This window comes from Anomaloglossus baeobatrachus, chromosome 4 (genome assembly GCF_048569485.1).
Source record: "Anomaloglossus baeobatrachus isolate aAnoBae1 chromosome 4, aAnoBae1.hap1, whole genome shotgun sequence".
NCBI classification, from domain to species: Eukaryota; Metazoa; Chordata; class Amphibia; order Anura; family Aromobatidae; genus Anomaloglossus; species Anomaloglossus baeobatrachus.
Window position 1 is genome coordinate 523,087,801 of NC_134356.1, and position 22,508 is coordinate 523,110,308.

The 22,508-nt window shown below is 46.4% G+C and overlaps 1 protein-coding gene across 3 annotated transcripts in view; it reads left to right on the forward strand.

Annotated features, from left to right (window-relative positions):
* FES (FES proto-oncogene, tyrosine kinase) overlaps positions 1–22,508 on the forward strand; it is a 182,190-nt gene that overhangs the window by 69,649 nt on the left and 90,033 nt on the right. For all 3 annotated transcript variants that reach the window (XM_075345888.1, XM_075345890.1, XM_075345889.1), the window contains exons 4-8: positions 7,940–8,036; positions 11,635–11,818; positions 13,720–13,857; positions 14,247–14,366; positions 15,549–15,665. In XM_075345888.1, coding sequence (XP_075202003.1) covers positions 7,940–8,036; positions 11,635–11,818; positions 13,720–13,857; positions 14,247–14,366; positions 15,549–15,665 — 656 coding nt within the window. The remainder of the gene's footprint in view (positions 1–7,939; positions 8,037–11,634; positions 11,819–13,719; positions 13,858–14,246; positions 14,367–15,548; positions 15,666–22,508) is intronic.

Genomic DNA, 22,508 nt, shown 5'->3' on the forward strand with positions numbered 1-22,508 from the left:
ACACTGCAGCCGGCTGCGGGACCCGTCCATCCTGCCGTTTGGTTTACCAGAGACTCTGTGAATCTGTGCCTGAATGAGTACAACAGTGCCATCCGGCATCGCGCCGCGGTGCCTCCGCAACCCTGCACCCCAGCTACCCTGCCTCCCCGTATCAACCACCGGGCCCCAGGATCACCAACCCCTACCCACGGAGGGGGAACCAACATCCTAGCTGCTCCCTGCTATCGCTCCCGGGATCCCCGTCACCAGCAGCGGTGGTGCCTATTATCACCACGACCCATGGGTGGCGTCACGAACTATCTCCCCAAACAAACCACCCCCTTTTCACTCGTGGGCGAGGAGCAGCAGAAGCCCTGGACCCGAGCGTAGCGAGCGCGGCCCCTCCGCCCGCGACACTAGGTATGGGAAATATAGAGCAAACGCCAAAAAGGGAGGGGAGGGATGAGGGAAACCCTGTGTTTAGGAGAAGGGGAGATGGTGACCCCTGATAAAACCTACTGCTTGCCCCTGGCTCCCCTGAAGTCCCTATATAGGTTTAACACATTATGCGCTGAGTAGGACACCTGGCTCTGGCTGACTCTGAACTGGGCCCTAGGTAATGAACGGGCGGGATGAGCACTAGTCAACCGCACTAAATCCTAAAGAAGACACAAGGAAAACAAACAGGGGAAAGCAAACAAACAACTTATCTCTAAGATGACTTAGGGTACCGTCACACTTTAGCGACGCAGCAGCGATCCCACCAGCGATCTGACCTGGTCAGGATCGCTGCTGCGTCGCTACATGGTCACTGGTGAGCTGTCAATCAGGCAGATCTCACCAGTGACCAGTGACCAGCCCCCAGCCAGCAGCGACATGGAAGCGATGCTGCGTTTGCAGGGAGCCAGCGTCTGGAAGCTGCAGACACTGGTAACCAGGCTAAACATCGGGTAACAAAGCGATTGTTACACGATATTTACCTTGGTTACCAGCGCACACCGCTTAGCGCTGGCTCCCTGCACTCCTAGCCAGAGTACACATCTGGTTAATTACCCGATGTGTACTCCGGCTACATGTGTGCAGGGAGCAGGGAGCCGGCACTGGCAGCGTGAGAGCAGCGGACCGCTAGAAACTAAGGTAAATATCGGGTAACCAAAGAAAGGGCTTCCTTGGTTACCCGATATTTACCTTGGTTACAGCTTACCGCAGGCTGCCAGACGCCGGCTCCTGCTCCCTGCACATTCAGATCTTTGCTCTCTCGCTGTCACACACAGCGATGTGTGCTTCACAGCGGGAGAGCAAAAACCAAAAAATGAACCAGCACTGTGTGTAACAAGCAGCGATCTCACAGCAGGGGCCAGATCGCTGCTCAGTGTCACACACAGCGATATCGCTAATGAGGTCACTGGTGCGTCACAAAAACCGTGACTCGGCAGCGATCTCAATAGCGATCTCGCTATGTGTGAAGCACCCCTTAGGGAGAGGAACAGCAACATACAACAGCATTTCTCAAGATGATGATAAAGCTTGTGGTTAGGACTGCATAGAAATTTAATTCTATCACCAGCAATATACCAAGGGCAAATGCAGATATATAAAAACACAGAGGGATAATGATTAGAGGCTGAAAGGAAAAGATCTTCGCAGGGTCCTAAAGGGGTAAGAGTAAACCCTAACAGACTAGATACACAAAACTCCAGTCACACCACAGAGGAAAGGATGGAAAATTAAGGAGCAGTTTGTGCAGCCAAACGCAGCTATCTTCTGCAGCTGGACACCACAGAGTTGTCTATCAATCATGACACACCCTTGACAGTACCCCACCTTTTACAAGTGCTCTCCGGACACTCAGGACGAGGCTTATCTGTATAGGAAGCAAGAAATGAACTAACCAATCTTGTGGCATTCACATCAGATGCTGGCCCCCACATTCCCTCCTCTGGTCCGTAACCCCTCCAGTGCACCAAGTATTGAAGGGAATGACGTGGAAAGCAAGAATCAATAATCTTCGAGGGAGCCAATAAGCATGGGTCTCCCAAGCATGAGAATACCAGCCCCCAGCTGTCAGTTTTATTATGGCTGGATATCAAAATGGGAGGAACCGCATGCCGTTTTTTTAAATGATTTCTTTCTTATTTTAAAACACAGCACAGTTAAGTGCTGGGGGCTGTAGCCTGTAGCGGTATGCTTTGTCTGTGCGGGGTATCATAATATTGGGGGACCCTACGTCGATATATTTATTTATTTTTACAGCAATATAGGCAAGCACAGACAGCATCTCTGATTGACAGAAGTCAGACACAGTGTCACACAGGGTGGGGTAGCGTCTGACTGCAACCAATCAGAGAAGCGGGGACTTCTGGTGGGTGGAGGAAGCAGTGCATATTCATGATGTTAATGAGCAGCCCCAGAAGTAGCGTTAGAGCTGTGTGGAGACTGGTAAGTATAAAGTGCTTGCTCTAATCCCCCTATCCCTTCCACCACCATCTTTAGGCTATGTCCGCACTTTGCGTCGTCCTACTTGCAGTTCTAAACGCACATTTTTGCCTTAATTGATTCAGCCAAAGTTGCCTTTTCCAGAAATTTAGCGCTAAAAACGCATGCGTATTTACCGCGTTTTAGATGCGTTTTCAGCGCTTTTTACATGCTTTTTCACCTGCGTTTTGACAGATGCGTTTTGAACATCAAGACACTGCTAAATAAAGTTCACAAAGACAAACAGAATGAAAAAAGAGAAAAAAAACAATACATTTATATTTTGTGAATTAATAAAGAAAAAAGTTATATTTCATAAAATTATAGCGGTTTTAATTAATGCTAAAATAGCAATAAAATCATAATTTTCTTTAATTTAATTGTCGGACTATGTGTGTGTGTAAAGAGACATATGATTTCATTAATTTAACGTTAGAAAAGCATGCGTTTTGTTTGTTCAAAACGCATGTTTTCTGCACCTAAAAAGCAGGTAAAACGCAGGAAATTTGAAGTTTCTTGGTTTTTGCCATTTCTGATTGACTTCAATGTTAGCAAAAAGCTGCAGAAATGGCAAAAACAATTGACATGCTGCTTCTTTGAACGCATGGTTTTTGCCACAAAATATGCAAATTAAACGCAGCGTTTTTAAACGCAAAGTGCGGTCTAGAAATCAACTTTTTCCATAGACTATTATGGAAAAGCAAAACGCATGCCTTTTGGCATGAAAACGCTGCAGTTCAAAACGAACCTAAAAAGCACCTGAAACGCAGGTGGAAACGCAAAGTGCGGTCATACCCTTAACCCCTTCACGACCGCGGGCCGTAAAATTACGTCCTATTTTAACGTGACTTAACGACCAGGGACGTAATTTTACGGCCTAAACTTCATTTGATTGCCGTGGCCATAGCAACGGCTTTCAAATGATGTCCCCTGCTGTTTCTTACAGCAGGGGACCTTTGCTTGACCCCAGGGGGGGTGGCATCGCCACCCCCTATCGACGATCGATGTGATTGGCTGTTCAAATCTGAACCGCCAACCACATCGATCGCACTAATTTCGGCAAAAATAATGCCCGAATTAGTGCGATCCTGTGAGATCCAGCTATGAGATGCCGCAGCTGCTGCAGCATATCATAGGTGGACCTCAAACATGCCGCCCCCAGCCCCTGCAGCACTGATTGGAGCGATCGTGCTATGACGCGCAATCGCTCCAATCAGTGTGCAGTGGGGCGGTCTGATCTGCCGGTGGCCGCCCTCCCCAGGCCTGTGCTGCTCTGGGGACCCTCCCCCAACATGGCTGCAGCGTGGAGTGGCTGGTACTTTTGGTACCACGCCACCGCTGCTGCCGCCGCAGACGCCGCCTCTGCTGTCACCGCGCCAGCTCCAAAGGTAAGTATTGCGCTCCGGCGATGGCCCCTGCGCGCTCCCGTGAAGGCCCCTGCGCGCTCCCGTGAAGGCCCCTGCCCGTGCCCCCCCCCGATCTGCCCCCCTACGCCCCGATCTGCCCCCCTACGCCCCGATCTGCCCCCCCCGGCATCCCGATCTGCTACCACCGCTGCTGCTGCAAAGTGAGTACTGTGCTCACTTTGCAGCCCGTGCGCGCTCCCGTGGTGCCCCTGCGCGCTGCCGTGATAGCCCCTGCCGTGCCCCCCCCCGCGATCTGCTCCCCCCAACCACCCCCCCCCCCCCCCCCGACATCCCGATCCGCTCCCCCTGCGATCTGACTGCCTCCCCCATTATTTCTATTCTGCTTCTGCAGCTCCCTCTCCGGTCTCCCCCCCTCCCCCTCTGCTCTCCCCCTCTGCTCTCCCCCCTCCCCCTCTGCTCTCACCCCCCCCTCTCCCCCTCTGCTCTCCCCCGACGTCCTCTTACCTGTCTTCACCGGCCTGATCACATCTGCGTCCATCGCTGGGTCCTTCCTGGGCATTCTGCTGATCTGCCTGCTGCTCCTGTAAAGCTGTCCATCTCTCTGCCATCTGTTCCTCTGCAGCTCTTCTGGTCAGTGATCCTCCTGCTAGTCCTCTGGGTACTGTGAGTATAACTTTTTTTTTTTTTTCCGTATCCCCTGTCCATTTTTACACCTCATCCGTCCGTGCGTCCCGCCAAGCGCTGATCAGGGATGCAGATAACGGATCGGCATCCCTGCTCAATTTTTGGCGTGACTTTTTTTTCCGTATCCCCGACGCTTTTTGTATCGCATCCGTCCGTGCGTCCCGCCGAGCGCTGATTAGGGATGCAGATAACGGATCGGCATCCCTGCTCAATTTTTGGCGTGACTTTTTTCCGTATCCCCGACGCTTTTTGTATCGCGTCCGTCCGTGCGTCCCGCCGAGCGCTGATCAGGGATGCAGATAACGGATCGGCATCCCTGCTCAATTTTTGGCGTGACTTTTTTCCGTATTCGCGACACTTTTTGTATCGCATCCGTCAGTGCGTCCCGCCGAGCGCAGATCAGGGATGCAGATAACGGATCGGCATCCCTGCTCAATTTTTGGCGTGACTTTTTTTTCCGTATCCCCGACGCTTTTTGTATCGCATCCGTCCGTGCGTCCCGCCGAGCGCTGATTAGGGATGCAGATAACGGATCGGCATCCCTGCTCAATTTTTGGCGTGACTTTTTTTTCCGTATCCCCGACGCTTTTTGTATCGCATCCGTCCGTGCGTCCCGCCGAGCGCTGATTAGGGATGCAGATAACGGATCGGCATCCCTGCTCAATTTTTGGCGTGACTTTTTTTTTTTACGTATCCCCGACGCTTTTTTTTATCGCATCCGACCGTGCGTCCTGCAGCGGCCGATCAGTGCACTGCGTTTGAAAAGTCAAATGGCGCTCCTTCTCTTCTGAGCCCCGCCATGCGCTCAAACAATTACTTTCCACCACATATGAGGTATCTGCGTACTCAGGAGAAAATGCACAATACATTTTATGGTGCATTTTTTCCTGTTACCCTTGTGAAAAAAAAAGCTACCTAGTTGAAGCAACCATTTTGTGGTAAAAAAAAAAAAAAATTCTTTTCACGGCTCAACGCTATAAACTTCTGTGAAGCCCCCAGGTGTTCAAAGTGCTCACCAAACATCTAGAAAAAATATTTGAGGGCTCTAGTTTCCAAAATGGTGTCACTTGTGGGGGAGCTCCACTGTTTAGGCACCATAGGGGGTCTCCAAACGTGACATGGCGTCCGCTAATGATTCCAACCAATTTTGCTGTCAAATGGCGCTCCTTCTCTTCTTAGCCCCGCCATGCGCCCAAACAATTACTTTCCACCACATATGAGGTATCTGCGTACTCAGGAGAAAATGCACAATACATTTTATGGTGCATTTTTTCCTGATAGCCTTGTGAAAAAAAAAGCTACCTAGTTGAAGCAACCGTTTTGTGGTAAAAAAAATTTTTTTTCTTTTCACGGCTCAACGCTATAAACTTTTGTGAAGCCCCCAGGGGTTCAAAGTGCTCACCAAACATCTAGAAAGATTATTTGAGGCCTCTAGTTTCCAAAATGGGGTCACTTGTGGGGGAGCTCCATTGTTTAGGCACCTCAGGGGGTCTTCAAACCCGACATGGCGTCCGCTAACAGGTGCAGCTAATTTTGCACTCAAAAATTCAAATGGCGCTCCTTGCCTTCCGAGCACTGCTGTGTGTCCAAACATTTGATTTCCACCACATATGAGGTATCTGCGTACTCAGGAGAAAATGCACAATACATTTTATGGTGCATTTTTTCCTGTTACCCTTGTGAAAAAAAAAGCTACCTAGTTGAAGCAACCGTTTTGTGGTAAAAAAAAATTTTTTTCTTTTCACGGCTCAACGCTATAAACTTTTGTGAAGCCCCCAGGGGTTCAAAGTGCTCACCAAACATCTAGAAAAATTATTTGAGGCCTCTAGTTTCCAAAATGGGGTCACTTGTGGGGGAGCTCCATTGTTTAGGCACCTCAGGGGGTCTTCAAACCCGACATGGCGTCCGCTAACAGGTGCAGCTAATTTTGCACTCAAAAATTCAAATGGCGCTCCTTGCCTTCCGAGCACTGCTGTGTGTCCAAACATTTGATTTCCACCACATATGAGGTATCTGCGTACTCAGGAGAAAATGCACAATACATTTTATGGTGCATTTTTTCCTGTTACCCTTGTGAAAAAAAAAGCTACCTAGTTGAAGCAACCGTTTTGTGGTAAAAAATTTTTTTTTTCTTTTCACGGCTCAACGCTATAAACTTTTGTGAAGCCCCCAGGGGTTCAAAGTGCTCACCAAACATCTAGAAAAATTATTTGAGGCCTCTAGTTTCCAAAATGGGGTCACTTATGGGGGAGCTCCATTGTTTAGGCACCTCAGGGGGTCTTCAAACCCGACATGGCGTCCGCTAATGAGTGCAGCTAATTTTGCGTTCAAAAATTCAAATGGCGCTCCTTCCCTTCCGAGCTCTGCCGTGCGCCCAAACAATTGATTTTTACCACATATGGGGTATCAGCGTACTCAGGAGAACATGCACAATAAATTGTATTGTGCACTTTCTCTTTTCTCCCTTGTAAAAATGAAAATTTTATGGCTAAAGTAACATTTTTGTGTTAAAAAGTAAAATTTTCATTTTTTCCTTCCACATTGCTTTGGTTCCTGTGAAGCACCTAAAGGGTTAATAATCTTATTGGATGTGGTTTTGAGCAGTGTGAGGGGTGTAGTTTTTAGAATGGGGTCACTTTTGGGTATTTTCTGTCACCTCGGCCTCTCAAAGTCACTTCAAATGTGATGTGGTCCCTAAAAAAATTATTTTGTAAATTTTGTTGGAAAAATGAGAATTTGCTGATGACCTTTGACCCCTTCTAACTTCCTAACGGAAAAAAAATTTGTTTCGAAAATTGCGCTGATGTAAAGTAGACATGTGGGAAATGTTATTTAGTAACTATTTTGTGTGACATATCTCTCAGATTTATGGGCATAAATTTTCAAAGTTTGAAATTTGCGAAATTTTCAAAATTTTCGCCAAATTTCCTAAATTTTCACAAATAAACGCAAAAAATATCGGCCTAAATTTACCACTGACATGAAGTACAATATGTCACGAAAAAACAATGTCAGAATCGCCAGGATCCGTTGAAGCGTTCCAGAGTTATAACCTGTCAAAGTGACACTGGTCAGAATTGCAAAAAATGGCCCGGTCATTAGGGTGTTTTAGTGGCCGGGGGTGAAGGGGTTAAGCTCCTGATTTGGATCCTCATAGAATTATATGGGGATTGGTGTCAAGCCAAATATCCGCGATCAATTCCGTGCCCAAACAGGATTTTTTTTTTAAACCCGGTTGGACACGTTGATCCTGGGTATCTGCGAGTCCGCCCATCACTAGTCACTACATCAATTCAACTGTGATTACAATGAGAAGCTATTAAAAAAATAGTTTCTTTTCATTACAAAATGATAAGTGATGTTAATATTTCAAGTGTACCTTATTTCAAAAACGCATTCCAAATGTAATGTATTTCTGGCTTTTCATTCTATAGACGACTCAACAGGAAACTGAAAACCTGAAGACTCAATATCGTAGTAAAGTAAAAGATACAATACAAGCCAAAAGAAAATACCAGGAGGCAAACAAAGGTGATAACACTGCAAATACTAAACATTTAAAACCTATTATAAGAGGTGTATACTACATTTACTTCAGCTTTGAGCCTGTAAAAAGCCAGACATAATAGACTGACCCCCTAATTTAGTGAATGTGGGTTCAATATTGCTAGTCCATATACAGATTGTATACTAGTACAGCTAGAACATATTAGTCATAGAACTGCATTGATGTACATATAATGAAATAATCAGCACAGAACTTTAGATCTACAAAACAGTTGGTGGTAACAGGTGATAATTCTAATAATTTTAGCTCTTTTGCACCAATAGATATATAATTTTTTTTGCCTTAAAGGGGTTATCCGGCTTATTTTGACTTTTTTTTTATTATTTCCCTATTGTGCTACATTGGGGCAGGTAAGTAGATAGAGACCACTTACCTTCCCTGCTGCCAGCCCCTCTCCCCCGGCTCAGAGTGGTCATGTGACCGCTCCTGCCGCGATTTTGCTGCTTCCGGTCATTTCATGTCAACATGGGCAGGACCATGTTGACATGCAAATCTGTGAACAGCATGTTGCCGCCCTGCTGGGCGGGTACAGTGCGTGAGTCCCCGCCCCCCTTCTCCGCACCCTCCCACACATTCCCCCGCACCCGTACTCTCCCCGCAATCTCCCCCGGCACTGCTGTGGGACCCGTGAGCTGAGGGGAGGGGCCTGGCGGCGACTGCCCACGGTGTCACCGCCAGCACGGCCCCCCTGCTCAGGATCGCACATTCAAATGTACCGGCATCACAGATCATAGATGCCGATATATTTGAAAGCACTGATGAGAGGGAGCGCTGCTTCTCATCACTGTCCCACTGTCTGTGTCTGACAGTTCAGGACAGCGGTGACGTCACTACTGTGCTGATATGTCCAGACCAGACAGCGGACGAACGTGCAGGAGCAGCGGGGACCGAAGAGGGGTAAGTATGTATTCCATACATGTGTTCCCTATGGGGGTAGGGGGTCGGTACAGAGCGCCGTGTGTGTGTGTGTTGTGGGGGGGGGAGGGTTGCAGAGCCCGATGTGTGTGTGGGGTGCAGAGCCCTATGTGTGTGTGCGGTGCAGAGCCCTATGTGTGTGCGGTGCAGAGCCCTATGTGTGTGCGGTGCAGAGCCCTATGTGTGTGTGTGCGGTGCAGAGCCCTATGTGTGTGTGTGTGGTGCAGAGCCCTATGTGTGTGTGTGCAGTGCAGAGCCCGATGTGTGTGTGCGGTGCAGAGCCCGATGTGTGTGTGCGGTGCAAAGCTATATGTGTGTGTGCGGTGTAGAGCCCTATGTGTGTGTGCGGTGCAGAGCACGATGTGGTGTGCGGTGCAGAGCACGATGTGTGTGTGCGGTGCAGAGCCCTATGTGTGTGTGTGCGGTGCAGAGCCCGATGTGTGTGTGTGGTGTGCAGAGCCCGATGTGGGGCTGTTATTTCCAATGCTGTAGTGATAACAGGTCAGGTGCTGGGGCAGAATACTGACAGTGAATGTGTGTACAGAGGGCGGGCAGGGGGCGAGCCTGGACACTGAGGCCGGGCGGTGCCAGCTCTGACTGGGAGGTTTAGCACAGGAAGAGGTCAGTTTGCTGGAGCTGAATGTAAACAAAGAGCTGCAGAGAATACAGTCATAATTCAAGAGGAACAAAAGTTAGAAAACAAGAAATAACAATGTAGGGGTGTTTTATATGACAATACAGCACAGATTAGCTTAACAAAAAATTTTGAGTTTATGTCGGACAACTCCTTTAATGTAGCATCCAATTGGGGTCACTTAATAGTTCCCAACTTCACAACCATTAAAGGGGCTGAAACAGCCTTAAAGAGGACCTTTCACCAGTTTTATCATGTTTAACTGGAATCAGGGAATAGTGGCTGCAGACACATAGTTTTTATTTTTTAATTTGAATCTCCAATGTGGAGGTAGCAGCTTGTAAACTTTAGATTATACATATTGTTATAGTTCAAATAGGCGTTACTAGAGATTTGTCTTTGGGAGTACAGTATTTACTTCTTTCCTTGCTTGAGGATAACTATCATAGGCAGACAGCCTCATGCAAGGGAGTAAAGAACACCCTCCTCTTCTCACTGATCTCTGCACTACTGTGCATAGGTACAGCTGAATTGAGTTATGTATCATTACAAACACTTCCAGATCTCATTTCACAGCAGTCGGTGTGGGGGAAGGTTGAGAGCTAACAGCAATGTAAGATTTAATAAAAAAACAAAATGAAACAGACTACTCAAGGGATAAGTGGAAGTAAAATATGAGCAAAAACTGGCCACTTTCTGCCTGGTGATAGGTCTTCTTTGAAGAAAACCTGTCAGCTGAATTTTGGACTATCAACCACCTCCACATTATAGGGCTATTTAATAGCCATCTTAGCATGGTTTTAGTTAAACATGCTAATATTAATTACAGCAAAAAAAAATATTTTGTGCTTGCTGTATCATAATTACCCTGAACCAATCATCTGGGAGGAGAAATTTGTTTATTAGTAACATAATTCCTTTGTCTGCAATAATTTGTTTCTTGCACATACTACCATACATTAGCATTGTCTAGGAAAGTGAATAGAGCAGGCAGGCAAACTCAAAGATACATTTTATGTTGGTTACACAAGGTTGTGTATTCCACACTATTGTGCTGCGTAGAAGGCTCTAGATCAGGAAGAAAAAGTCCAATTATTGTGTAAGGGGTGCTTTACACGCTGCGACATTGCTAGCATTTGCCGGCGATGTCGAGAGCGATTGCACCTGCCCCCATCGCACGGCCGATATGTGGTGATCGCTGCTGTAGCGAACATTATCGCTATGGCAGCGTCACACGCACATACCTGCTCTGCAACGTCGCTGTGATCGGTGAAACGCCTCCTTTCTAAGGGAGCGGTTCGTTCAGCGTCACAGCGACGTCACAGCAGCGTCACTGAACCGCCGCCCAATAGAAAAGGAAGGGAGGAGATGAGCGGCCGGAACATGCCGCCCACCTCCTTCCTTCCTCCTTTTCCGGTGGAGGCAGGTAAGGAGAAGTTTGTCGTTCCAGAGGCGTCACACACAGCGATGTGTGCTGCCGCAGGAAAGACAAACAACATCGTTACTTCAGCAGTAACGATAATTGGGAATAGGGGGATATGTGACCGATGAACGATTTTGAACGTTTTTGCGACGATTCAAAATCGCTTATAGGTGTCACACATAACAACATCGCTAAAGCGGCCGGATGTGCGTCACAAAATCCATGACCCCAACGAGATCGCTTTAGCGATATCATAGCGTGTAAAGCCACCCTAAATCAACTATTTCCTCTTTATTGCACTTATATTGTGATCTGTATTAAATATGCGGAACAGGACTTATCTCAAGTGCAGGAGACTGGATATTCGCTTTATACTTATGATCATAAGAAGAAACTTTGTAGATTAACATATCAGAGAAGAATCTCTTGTATAAAAAATAAATGCAATCTGAAACCTTTCATGTGTCTGAGAGGTAGGAGCGGTAAGAATTCCATCACTTTAAGCTTCAGAGAAATGCAGACATCTTCACTCATATTCTATTTTATCTTGCTAGTTATCATGAACTATGTATTATTGTGTCTTTTGCAGACAGAGACCGGGACAAAACTAAGGAGAAGTATGTGAAGAACACTTGGAAGCTGCACACGCTCCACAACCAGTATATCTTGGCTGTCAAAGCTGCTAAACTACACCAGGAGCACCACCATAGTCTGAGCTTGCCCAACTTACATGAGTCCATGCAGACCCTCCAGGAGAAGATGGTGTTAATCATGTAGGCATAAACCAAACTGTAACTTTGATGGTTCCTTTGGAGGGTTGACCTGTTCTTTTTGGGGTTATTTTTGGCTTGATATTATGTAAATTTGATATTTTTCACATAAAGTAAAGTGACATTTTCTATTTTTCTCTGTAATACTGTGACGCCCTGGCCTATCAGGTCGTCACAGGGTATTGTGTAATCTGCCCTTCTGCACAGTATCCACTCCTCCTTGGTTACGGATCTTGGTCCTTTTGTGTTGCTAACAGCTTAGACAATCAAAACCTTAGAAACACTTTACACTGAACCCACCAGACACACCATTGGGGGGCCTGAAGGGATAGGGCCGCCCAGATGGGGGGTTGGTAGGGGAAAGTGAGAGAAGTGAAACAGGAGTGGAAGGAGAAGGTGGTGTGGAGGAACTCTCCGAGAGGGAGAGGGCACTGGTCCGGAGCAGGGCTCCTGAAGTTACTAGGTGGCAGACATTGGTCTGGGCCTGGTAGCAGCTAGAACCCCGAATGCAGGGGACGGTGTCAAGGGGCACGGTCTGATGAATAGGGCAGCCGGCAGCCTTGAGCCATCACCGGACAGGGGCCAGGGCACGACGGGGTACGTGGACCCTAAGACGGGAAGTAGCTTCACGCCTCCTGGTAATTTACCCGACGGGGGTGAAGACTTCAAGATTCATCCCCAATCCGCTCCAAAATCGGGGTACTAGCGCACCGATGGGATAGGACTTTCCCAAATACAGTCCAAAGAAATCCTACGCGTGAACCCTGAAAGCAAGCTCACTACGTTAGCCATACGGGTGAGCGGGACCCGAAAAGTTGCAAACTTGAGGGTCCAACTTGAGAAAAGGTGCCACGGGAAAAGGCCACAGGCTAACAGCAACACCAAGGGCACGGATCCCAGCGTGCTCCCTCCAAGCTGCAGTGGTGCTTAGAATTCTGGTTTACAAGCTGTCGGTGTTATTATTCCTGGACTGAGTGAGTACACTGAAAAGCCCCTTTTCCTCTACCCCAACGGCACCTCCATCTCCAACATCCCAACGGGCCCCGGGGCACAAACCCCCTACCCACGGAGGGGTTAAACACCTTGCTGCTATACCACCGCCACCGGGCTCCCCCTCACCAACAGGAGCAGTGGTACACCATCTTACCACGCACCGTGGGTGGCGTCACGAACTTTCCAAATCCCCCCCTGTACATACTTCCTCCTTTCTTCTTTTAATTTGAGTGTCTGCGTGGACCCCCCGGATCCGGAGACCCCTTGAGCCACCGTGGCTCCGGATCTGAGCTGCTCGGCCGCTGACGTGGGAGCGGTACAATACCATTTTGGACATTTTCTGTTGGTAGTATGTGTGAATAGAGCAAGATATAGTGCTTTGTAGGCCTAGTATAAAACACTACAGATGATAACAAAGTGAAGCCTGGTATTACGAAGCTTCAAAATAAAATCATTTACATTTGGTCTGGGCTCATCTCATGGAACCACAAATTCAAAACTTCCATCTCAGCAATCTCTGACCTTGGCATTGTTTTTTTTTCTGAGCAGTCTCTGGATCAGTTGGCGGATGTGTGTAAGGTGTTCTGTGTGATTTGTGCTCTGATAGACCTTGAATACTCTATTTTTTTCACTTTAAGTCAAGCCAAATAAAATATTTTTACTGCAAATGTATGGGGTTCATGTCAGTGGTGAGATCTCAGGAGACTTCCTCTGAAATTGCTTTCATGTGGCCGTTCTTCATAGAACACCAGCTTCTTTTCTCTAACAAACGTAAAGAAAGGTTTGGAAAAGGATCCCAGTGCACAGTGTACTATATGTATCTACATACTGTATGTTGTCAGCAGACGTGTCTGTATTTCATCTTCTCTTGTTTTTACGTGACTTTCATCTACTTTTGTTTTGTTTGTTAGCAAAGACATCATGCAAGAATACCACAAGATCACAAGTCTTGTACAAGAGGAAATTGCAGCTGTTCACCAGGAGATACACAATGCAATAATAAATATCAATCCAACTAAGGAGTATGAATACTTCATGCAGATGAATCGGTAATAATATAGTCACAAAAGCTGATATTGTCGTCAGTAGAATGTATCCGCAGTAAAGTCAGTGTATGGTCAGGCTTATCAATAGAGTTCTCTGGTTTTATGTAAATAAAGGCTGATCGTTGTAGGATGGAAATTCAGACAACCTTTGTTACAATTCATTGTCATTTTTAAGATCCCTAGTAGCACCATCCAAGCATTTCCAACCGAACATATCCTAGTGATATTATTATGTCACATACAACAACTGAAGCAGAAAAATATGATTTGAAGTGAATTTATAGCAAAAATGTTTCACTTTACAAATGGATCCTGCAACTACTGTAGCTACTCCTGCTAAATGAAGAGTTTTGAATGGAAGATGTCCTAATTGTAGATGTGTTGTTACACAGGTCCTCAAGGAGCCCACCACCCATGGTAACCTTTGATACAAGTCTGTTAGAGGAGACTGACAACCTTGAGGAAGACGAACTTCAGCTAAATGACCTGACGATAGAGAATGTTCAGCATACGTATGTATGGGTTGGGGCTTATGTAGCTGTGTCTGGGTTTGTGTCAGGATTTGTATCCATGTAGCCAAAATGTGTCTTTGTATATATATACACATGAGGATGTTTTATTTATATACCCCGATTGCTTTCCCCGGAGCTGCTTTTCACTGCTCACAGATGCCCTTGTATTGGGTTGTTAGTGGATAATGGGGATGGTCCTATCCATATCTCCTAAGAAGCCAGTGGATAGGTTATTTACCCAATGACTGCCTCACTTGCTCACATGGGTATAAGTATCAAAAATCTCTTTAATCATGTATGTGCTGAACGCTGTCTGCTACCTTCAAAGCTGTCGAAGTACAGCAGGCAACCAGACAGGCCTTCATGTTGAGTGCAATGGACAGGATCACAACCACCTTCAACTAGTTACAAAGCCAGTCCAGGGGCAGTGGGGAAATTTGACATACAGTGTCGGTAAGCAATGGAGGTACCTAGAATTGTCTTTGTTACAACTGAGATATTTAGGGTATTTTGTAATTCAACGGAAAGCGACCAACCCTTATAATATTTATATGTGACTAAAACTTAAAGGGGTTTTCCACTACTTAGAAAACTCTTTTTCAATCACTGTAGTTAACCCAAGTAAAATAATAGCAGCTATACTCACCTCCGGTGCAGATGATGTTCCAGCATTATTGATGCCCGCTCTCCCAGGGATTGCATTACATTGTTATGTCAACCGAGCCCTGCAATAATCAACGGACGCTTCCTTCTTACTTCCTGCACATGTAACTGACTTGCGGAGGATGTCAGAGAGCAGCATCACACTCACTTCTTCTGTAGGTCAGTTTTGTTCAAAGGCAATGAGAGTAAAGTGGCTTCTATTAGCTGCAAGGCTCACATGATATAGTGATGTCACGTGAGCCTCGGGAGAGCAGGTGCTGACATCACTAGAATGGTACCCTCTATGGAATTGAGTATAGCTGCTAATATATCCATAGGGGAAATATGGTGATTGATAAGGGTTTGTCCGTGTTGTGGACAACCCTTTAAATTGCAAATTGATTTTATATCCACAGAACCAAAACTAGCAAGATACTTGTTTTATTGAACATACAATATGTTTTGTTATATGAGGTGTATAGCGTCCTAGACTAATTACTACATGTTAGAAAATGTTGGCATTTTGCGGTTTCTTTTCAGGTTGACATCCATTGAAGAGGAACTAACAGTGGTCACTGAAACAGTTAACGTTAAACAAGAAGTTGTAAAGCAGCTAAAAACTGAAATTGTGTGTGAAGAAAGAAGTAAACTCGACCAGTAAGGAATATCATCAGTTTTGCAAACATACTAATGTTAGATAAATAAATTAGAGAACAGTTTGTGGGGAGAATACACTGTTAAGGCATGATCACACTACCGTATTTTCGGTCAGTGCTAGCTATGAAAAACGGACCGTACTCGGACCAATATTCTGTAACATAGGAAACTATACATGGCCCTGTAAGTAATTAATAGCTGTTACTGTAAAATAAAATGGCCTGCACACGGATGACAAGTCCAGAAAAGTGGGGCATTTTTTTTCTCATTTGTCATCCGTACGCAATCCATTTTTTACAACAGCAGCTATTAAGCACTTACAGGACCATTTACAGTTTCTTATATTACACATTTCCAATCTATCTATAAAAATCAGATGGATCCGATTTTTTTCCCGCACCCATAGACGTGAGTGGATGAGTCTCATCTGTTTCCGGAGGAAAATCATGGATGCTGCAATATTTTTCACACACAAATTCTGTCAGTGAAAAAAAAAGGTCATCTGCACTGTCCCATTGAATAAAATTTTTTAACAGATAGGACTTGAACAGAAAATATGGTTGTCTGCATGAGGTCTAAGGGTTACTTTGCACACTACGACATCGCAGGTGCGATGTCGGTGGGGTCATGTCGAAAGTGACGCACTTCCTGCGTCGCTCTCGACATCATAGTGTCTAACTCCTAGATGATACGATTAACGAGCGCAAAAGCGTCGTAATCGTATCATCGGTGTAGCGTCGGCGAAAACCATAATTACCTTACTGCGACGGTCCGATGTTGTTCCTCGTTCCAGCAGGCAGCACACATCGCTGTGTGTGAAGCCGTTGGAGCGAGGAACATCTCCTACCTGCGTCCCGGCCGCCAATGCGGAAGGAATGAGGTGGACGGGATGTTTACATCCTGCTCATCTCCACCCTTCCACTGCTATTGGCCGCCTGCCGTGTGACGTTGCTGTGACGCCGCACAACCCGCCCCCTTAGGAAGGAGGCGGATCGCCGGCCAGATCGACGTCGCAGGGCAGGTGAGTGCATGTGAAGCTGGCGTTGCGATAATGTTCGCTACGCCAGCTATCACCATGTCACCATGATATCGCAGCTGCGACGGGGGCGGGGACTATCGCACTCGGCATCGCAGCATCGGCTTGCGATGTCGTAGTGTGCAAAGTACCCCTAAATGTGAGACACTGGGGCATATTTGTGAATCTGTGCTTTTGTTACCCAGAACAACCAATCACATTTCAGCTTTCATTTTTCAAGAACAGAATATGAAATTAAAGCAGTATTGTGATTGGTTGCCATGATCAACAAATAGTTTTTCCTTTAGGTTGGGGTGGTACACGTTTTTTAAAAAATCGATCACATTTTTATCCAGAAAAGTGGGACTATTTTTTATCACTTTTCATCCATGTCCTGTCTGTATGCAATCTGTTTTTTTTTAATCAGCAGCTATTAATCATTTACAGTTTCCCTCCTTTCAGAATTGTAATGTATGCACTGGTCTCTACACCTTGGGGAATGTGCACGGTCTGTGTTGCTGGCTTGTTACTACTGATATGAGCCCGCAATACAGAGTGCGCTGTCACTGTGCAAATCAATCAGTGCACAGCAGGGACTAGCCAAGCTTCTGAAACAAGAGACAATGATGACACTTTGTTTCAGGGAAGGGCCAGAGGCTGGAGCCTCTGCCTTCTCATGATGCTTAGTTTGAGTATCTCAGCATGCACTGGAATACTCAAACAAAGCAGCATCAGAGAGAAAGTAGGGAAAGAAAGTTCAATAGTTGTTAGATAGTGTAGTTAGAGAAGGATAGATCATTTTTAATGCAGCCACATTAGAAATTAGTTAGATGGCAGCAATAAATAGTTAGGGATTTTGATGAAAATGTATTTAGCTTTAGGACCACCCCTTTAATAAGTTATCCTGGACACTTATAGCAAAATTGTGGTACATACAAAGCACATGATAATTGTTTGTTCTAGACTGTGACTTTTCCTGATCCTCTAACTCAAGAGTCAGTAGCCGACTGCACTTCAGCTATTTGGAGTTGTAGATTTTGGGACAGTAATAGTGGGCCCAATGGGAAGTTGGAAGTTTCGCCCCCAGCAGTTCGCCCCCAGCATTTCGCCCCCAGCATTTCGCCCCCAGCATTTCGCCCCCAGGCACACTTCGCCCCCGAACATTTCGCCCCCAGGATGTTTCGCCCCCAGGATGTTTCGCCCCCGCACATTTCGCCCCCGCACATTTCGCCCCCAGCAGTTCGCCCCCGGACGTTTCACCCCCGGACATTTCGCCCCCAGCAGTTCGCCCCCGGATGTTTCGCCCCCGGATGTTTTGCCCCCAGCAGTTCGCCCCCGGATGTTTCGCCCCCGGATGTTTCGCCCCCAGCAGTTCGCCCCTGGACGTTTCACCCCCGGATGTTTCGCCCCTGGATGTTTCGCCCCCAGCAGTTTGCCCCTGGACGTTTCGCCCCCGGATGTTTCGCCCCCAGCAGTTTGCCCCTGGACGTTTCGCCCCCGGATGTTTCGCCCCCAGCAGTTTGCCCCTGGACGTTTCGCCCCCGGATGTTTCGCCCCCAGCAGTTCGCCCCTGGACGTTTCGCCCCCGGATGTTTCGCCCCCGGATGTTTTGCCCCCAGCAGTTCGCCCCCGGATGTTTCGCCCCCGGATGTTTCGCCCCCGGATGTATTCGCCCCCAGCATTTCGCCCCCGGACGTTTCGCCCCCAGATGTTTCGACCCCAAATTAGGCAGGGAATTTTGGCCTGGTGTTTTAGCCTTAAGACCTCTTTCACAGTAGGCACTTACCCAAGTGCTAAGCACTAGAAAATCGCTAAGAAGATGTTTCGCCCCCAGCAGTTCGTCCCCGGATGTTTTGCCCCCAGAAGTTCGCCCCCAGGATGTTTTGCCCATTTCGCCCCCGCACATTTCGCCAACAGCAGTTCGCCCACGGATATTTCGCCCCCAGCTTTTTGCCCCCAGATGTTTCAGCCGCAAATTAGGCAGGGAATTTTGGCCTTGTGTTTTAGCCCTAAGGCTGCGACCGCACTTTGCATTCTCCTACTTGTAGTTCAGAATGCACATTTTGGGCTTAATTGATTTGACCAAAGTTGCCATTTTCTGAATTTTAGCGCTGAAAACGCATGCGTATTTACCGCGTTTTAGATGTGTTTTCAGCGCTTTTTACCTGCTTTTTCACATGCGTTTTGAACATCAAGACACTGCTAAATAAAGATTCTGAGTAAAAAGCTGTGGAGAAGAAGCGCAATAGGGTTTTACCCCAATAACGCACGGGGTAGAGACAGGGAGCAGTAATACTCACCAAGTGAAGTTGTGAAAGTCACAACTACTATGCAGGCAGGGAAAGTTTTGATCAAGGCAGCAGCAACCCAGACTGCAGATAACAGAGAACAATAGAGGAAAATAGGGTTTTTTTGAGCCGCACCAATGATCACTTCTCAGGTATTCAGATTAATGGATCTTTATTTTGCACAGGTCTACGTGTTTCTGGAGTCTCAGTTCCCTTCCTCAGGACCATCAGGCATAAGAACACATCAAATCTCAGATTTGATGTGTTCTTATGCCTGATGGTCCTGAGGAAGGGAGCTGAGACTCCAGAAACGCGTAGACCTGTGCAAAATAAAGATCCATTAATCTGAATACCTGAGAAGTGATCATTGGTGCGGCTCAAAAAAACCCTATTTTCCTTTATTGTTCTCTAAATAAAGATTAAACAGTCAAACCCAATGAAAAAAGAAAAAAAAAAGGAACAGATATAGAATTTTAGAAATAATTTAAGAAATAGAATTATTTAAAGAAAATATAGCGGTAATATACTATTTATTAGAAAAATAGCTAAAAATTAGTAATTTTCATAAATTTAATTGTCGGACTATGTGTGTGTGTAAAGGGACATATGAAATCATTATTATAATGTTCAAAAAGCATGCGTTTTGGTAGTTCAATACGCTTGTTTTCTGCACATAAAAAGCAGGTAAAACGCAGGAAATTTGAAGTTTCTTGGTTTTTGCCATTTCTCATTGACTCCAATGTTAGCAAAACGCACCTAAAATGGCAAAAACAATTGACATGCTGCTTCTTTGAACGCATAGTTTTTGCCACAAACTATGCAAAGTGCTTTATAACGGAATCCGCCGCTGGATTCCGCTAATTTCTACTGAGCATGCCCAGAATGAAAAAAAAAAAGAAAAAAAAAGAGCCGACGCATTCCGTTAGACGGGCGCCTAACGGACGCCAAACGGATGCAACGGGTCCGTTATTTCACAGGAATCAGCTAACAGATTCCTGTGAAATAACGGACTTGTTGCATCCGTTGACAACACAAAAATAACGGATGCGTCAGCAACGGACCCAGCGGATTCAAGCCAACGCAAGTGTGAAACTAGCCTTACCTGACTCAGCACTGACCTGCTGTGTTGCAAGTTTTGTTGCAGATGTAACAAGTAGCAGGTCAGATGTCCTGCAAGTTATATTAGACTAGCTTTTATTCCATCTGTATATAGAATCTCTGAAATCTCCACAAATAGATGAGTGTACTGCCACAAAAAATCAGTCAGCTTCCACAGCAATTCACTTTCTACAACTATGAATTCAGTTCTGTACAAACGTGGAAGGAGGACGTTGGTCCATGAGAATCACATTTACTTCTTTTCCAAAATAACCACTGAGGATGTCCATTCCATCTGGGTATGTGAAAAATGGTGGGTACCAGGACAGGAAAGGAACACTAACTTAAGCTGGGTTCACACATAGCGACAGCGACATCGCTGTTACGTCACCATTTTTGGTGACGTAACAGCGACCTTGTAAGTCGCTGTTATGATCGCTGCTTAGCTGTCAAACACAGCAGAAGCAGCGATCATAACGTCGCTGTGCTACATGTGCAGAGAGCAGGGAGCCGTGCTTAGCGCTGGCTCCTTGCTCTCCTAGGTACAGTACACGTCGGGTTAATTAACCCGATGTGTGCTGCAGCTACATGTCACAGTGCAGAGAGCAGGGAGCCGCGCGCACTGCTTAGCGCTGGCTCCTTGCTCTCCTTGCTACAGCACACATCGGGTTAATTACCCGATGCGTACTGCAGCCACTTGTGCACAGAGCAGGAGCCGGCAGCACTGGCAGCAAGGGCGGAGGCTGGTAACGAAGGTAAATATCGGGTAACCAGGGAAAGGTCTTCCCTTGGTTACCCGATGTTTACGCTGGTTACAGCTTACCGCAGCTGCCAGAGACGCCGGCTCCTGCTCCTGCTCGCTTCATTTCGTCGCTCTCTCGCTGTCACACACAGCGATGTGTGTGTCACAGCGGGAGAGTGACGACCAAAAAATGAAGCTGGGCATTCAGCAACGACCGGCGACCTCACAGCAGGGGCCGGGTCGTTGCTGGATGTCACACACAGCGACAGCGACGGGACGTCGCTGCAACGTCACAGAAAATGGTGACGTTGCAGAGACGTCGTTGTCGTTATGTGTGACACCAGCTTTAGTATTCCAGACACTTTTAGGATGGCAGAAAAAGTGTCAGCTCTTTGTGCAAATAAAATAGCGTGGCAAAAAATGGCCAGGTGGGTAGAATACATGGGTGCTGTGGCTACCAGGACAGGAAAGGAAGCCTCACTTTCTATCCCTCCTAATGAAAAAATGCAGCAAGGAATTCCCTGAGCTGAGGTAACAGGTGTTATCTAAAGCTGTATACAGCGTTTGCACGGACCTGCCTAGCAGCTATGGCTATGTACGCCTTGAAATCAGACCTGAAATGGCTGAAATAGCCTGCAGTCCCTCCCTAATCCCTACAGCGCTGTGTAGCTTGCACTATGTCTATTTGTGCACACAACAGGATCAGCGGCGGCAGCAGCAGCGTGAGCGGTGACTATCACCCACAAGCAGAAGGCAGATAATGGCGGCGTGAGGGAAAATGGCCATATTTATAAGGCAAGGACATGTGACATTCACAGCCTATGACACATGTCCTTGCTTGTCTGGCAAAAATCCACTTAGCTGTGTATGTGTCTGGGATTGGCTGACATGCTGCCCCCCCCCACTGCACGCTCGCTTAGGAAAAAAAAAAAAAAAAAGGCGATTGGCATTCTCTCAGCAGCACAGATCTAAACCGTGTCCCCCCGCACACTATACGCTGAAATTTGATAATAGTGTGAATCACAGAGTGACTTACACTATTACAGTGAAAAGCCAGCTAGTAACTAGATTGGTTCAATCAGCAAAAATCCTTTCTCGAACGTAACTCGAGCTGTCGAGCTTTTATCAAAAAGCTCACGTTCGAGTTCGAGCACCCCCAAAAATCACTCGAACATGAAGTTGGCGAACCTCAAACATCGCTCAACTCTACTGAGGACTCAGTGTGCTGCTAGAGCAGGGTTTGGCATCCGCCCGTACTTAACATGCATCCATGAAGAAAGAGCTCCGCGCTGCTGAAGTCCTATACAAATCCTTTATTGCATTACAAAGTTCCAAAAGTGCCAGATCACCATCACCCACCCACATATATATATATATATATATATATATTATGTATATATATATATATATATAGACACACACTGTTCGGGCGTACAGTGTGCATATATATATCAAGTTCTGGAGATTGGATTGGAATTAATTCCAATCTTTCAGTATGATCGGCCCGATCTTATCCTATCTTTCCAGTGATCAGCCAACACTACTTGGAATCACTAAGCCTCACTACACTATATTACCCTCAAAGTTTCCCTTGAAGGCAAAAATCACATAGTGTTTTATATCAGCACCTTATAGTGTAGCATTTTTCACATTTGTGCAAAAGAAACTTTGCAATAATTATGCATAATGGAATTGTTTTA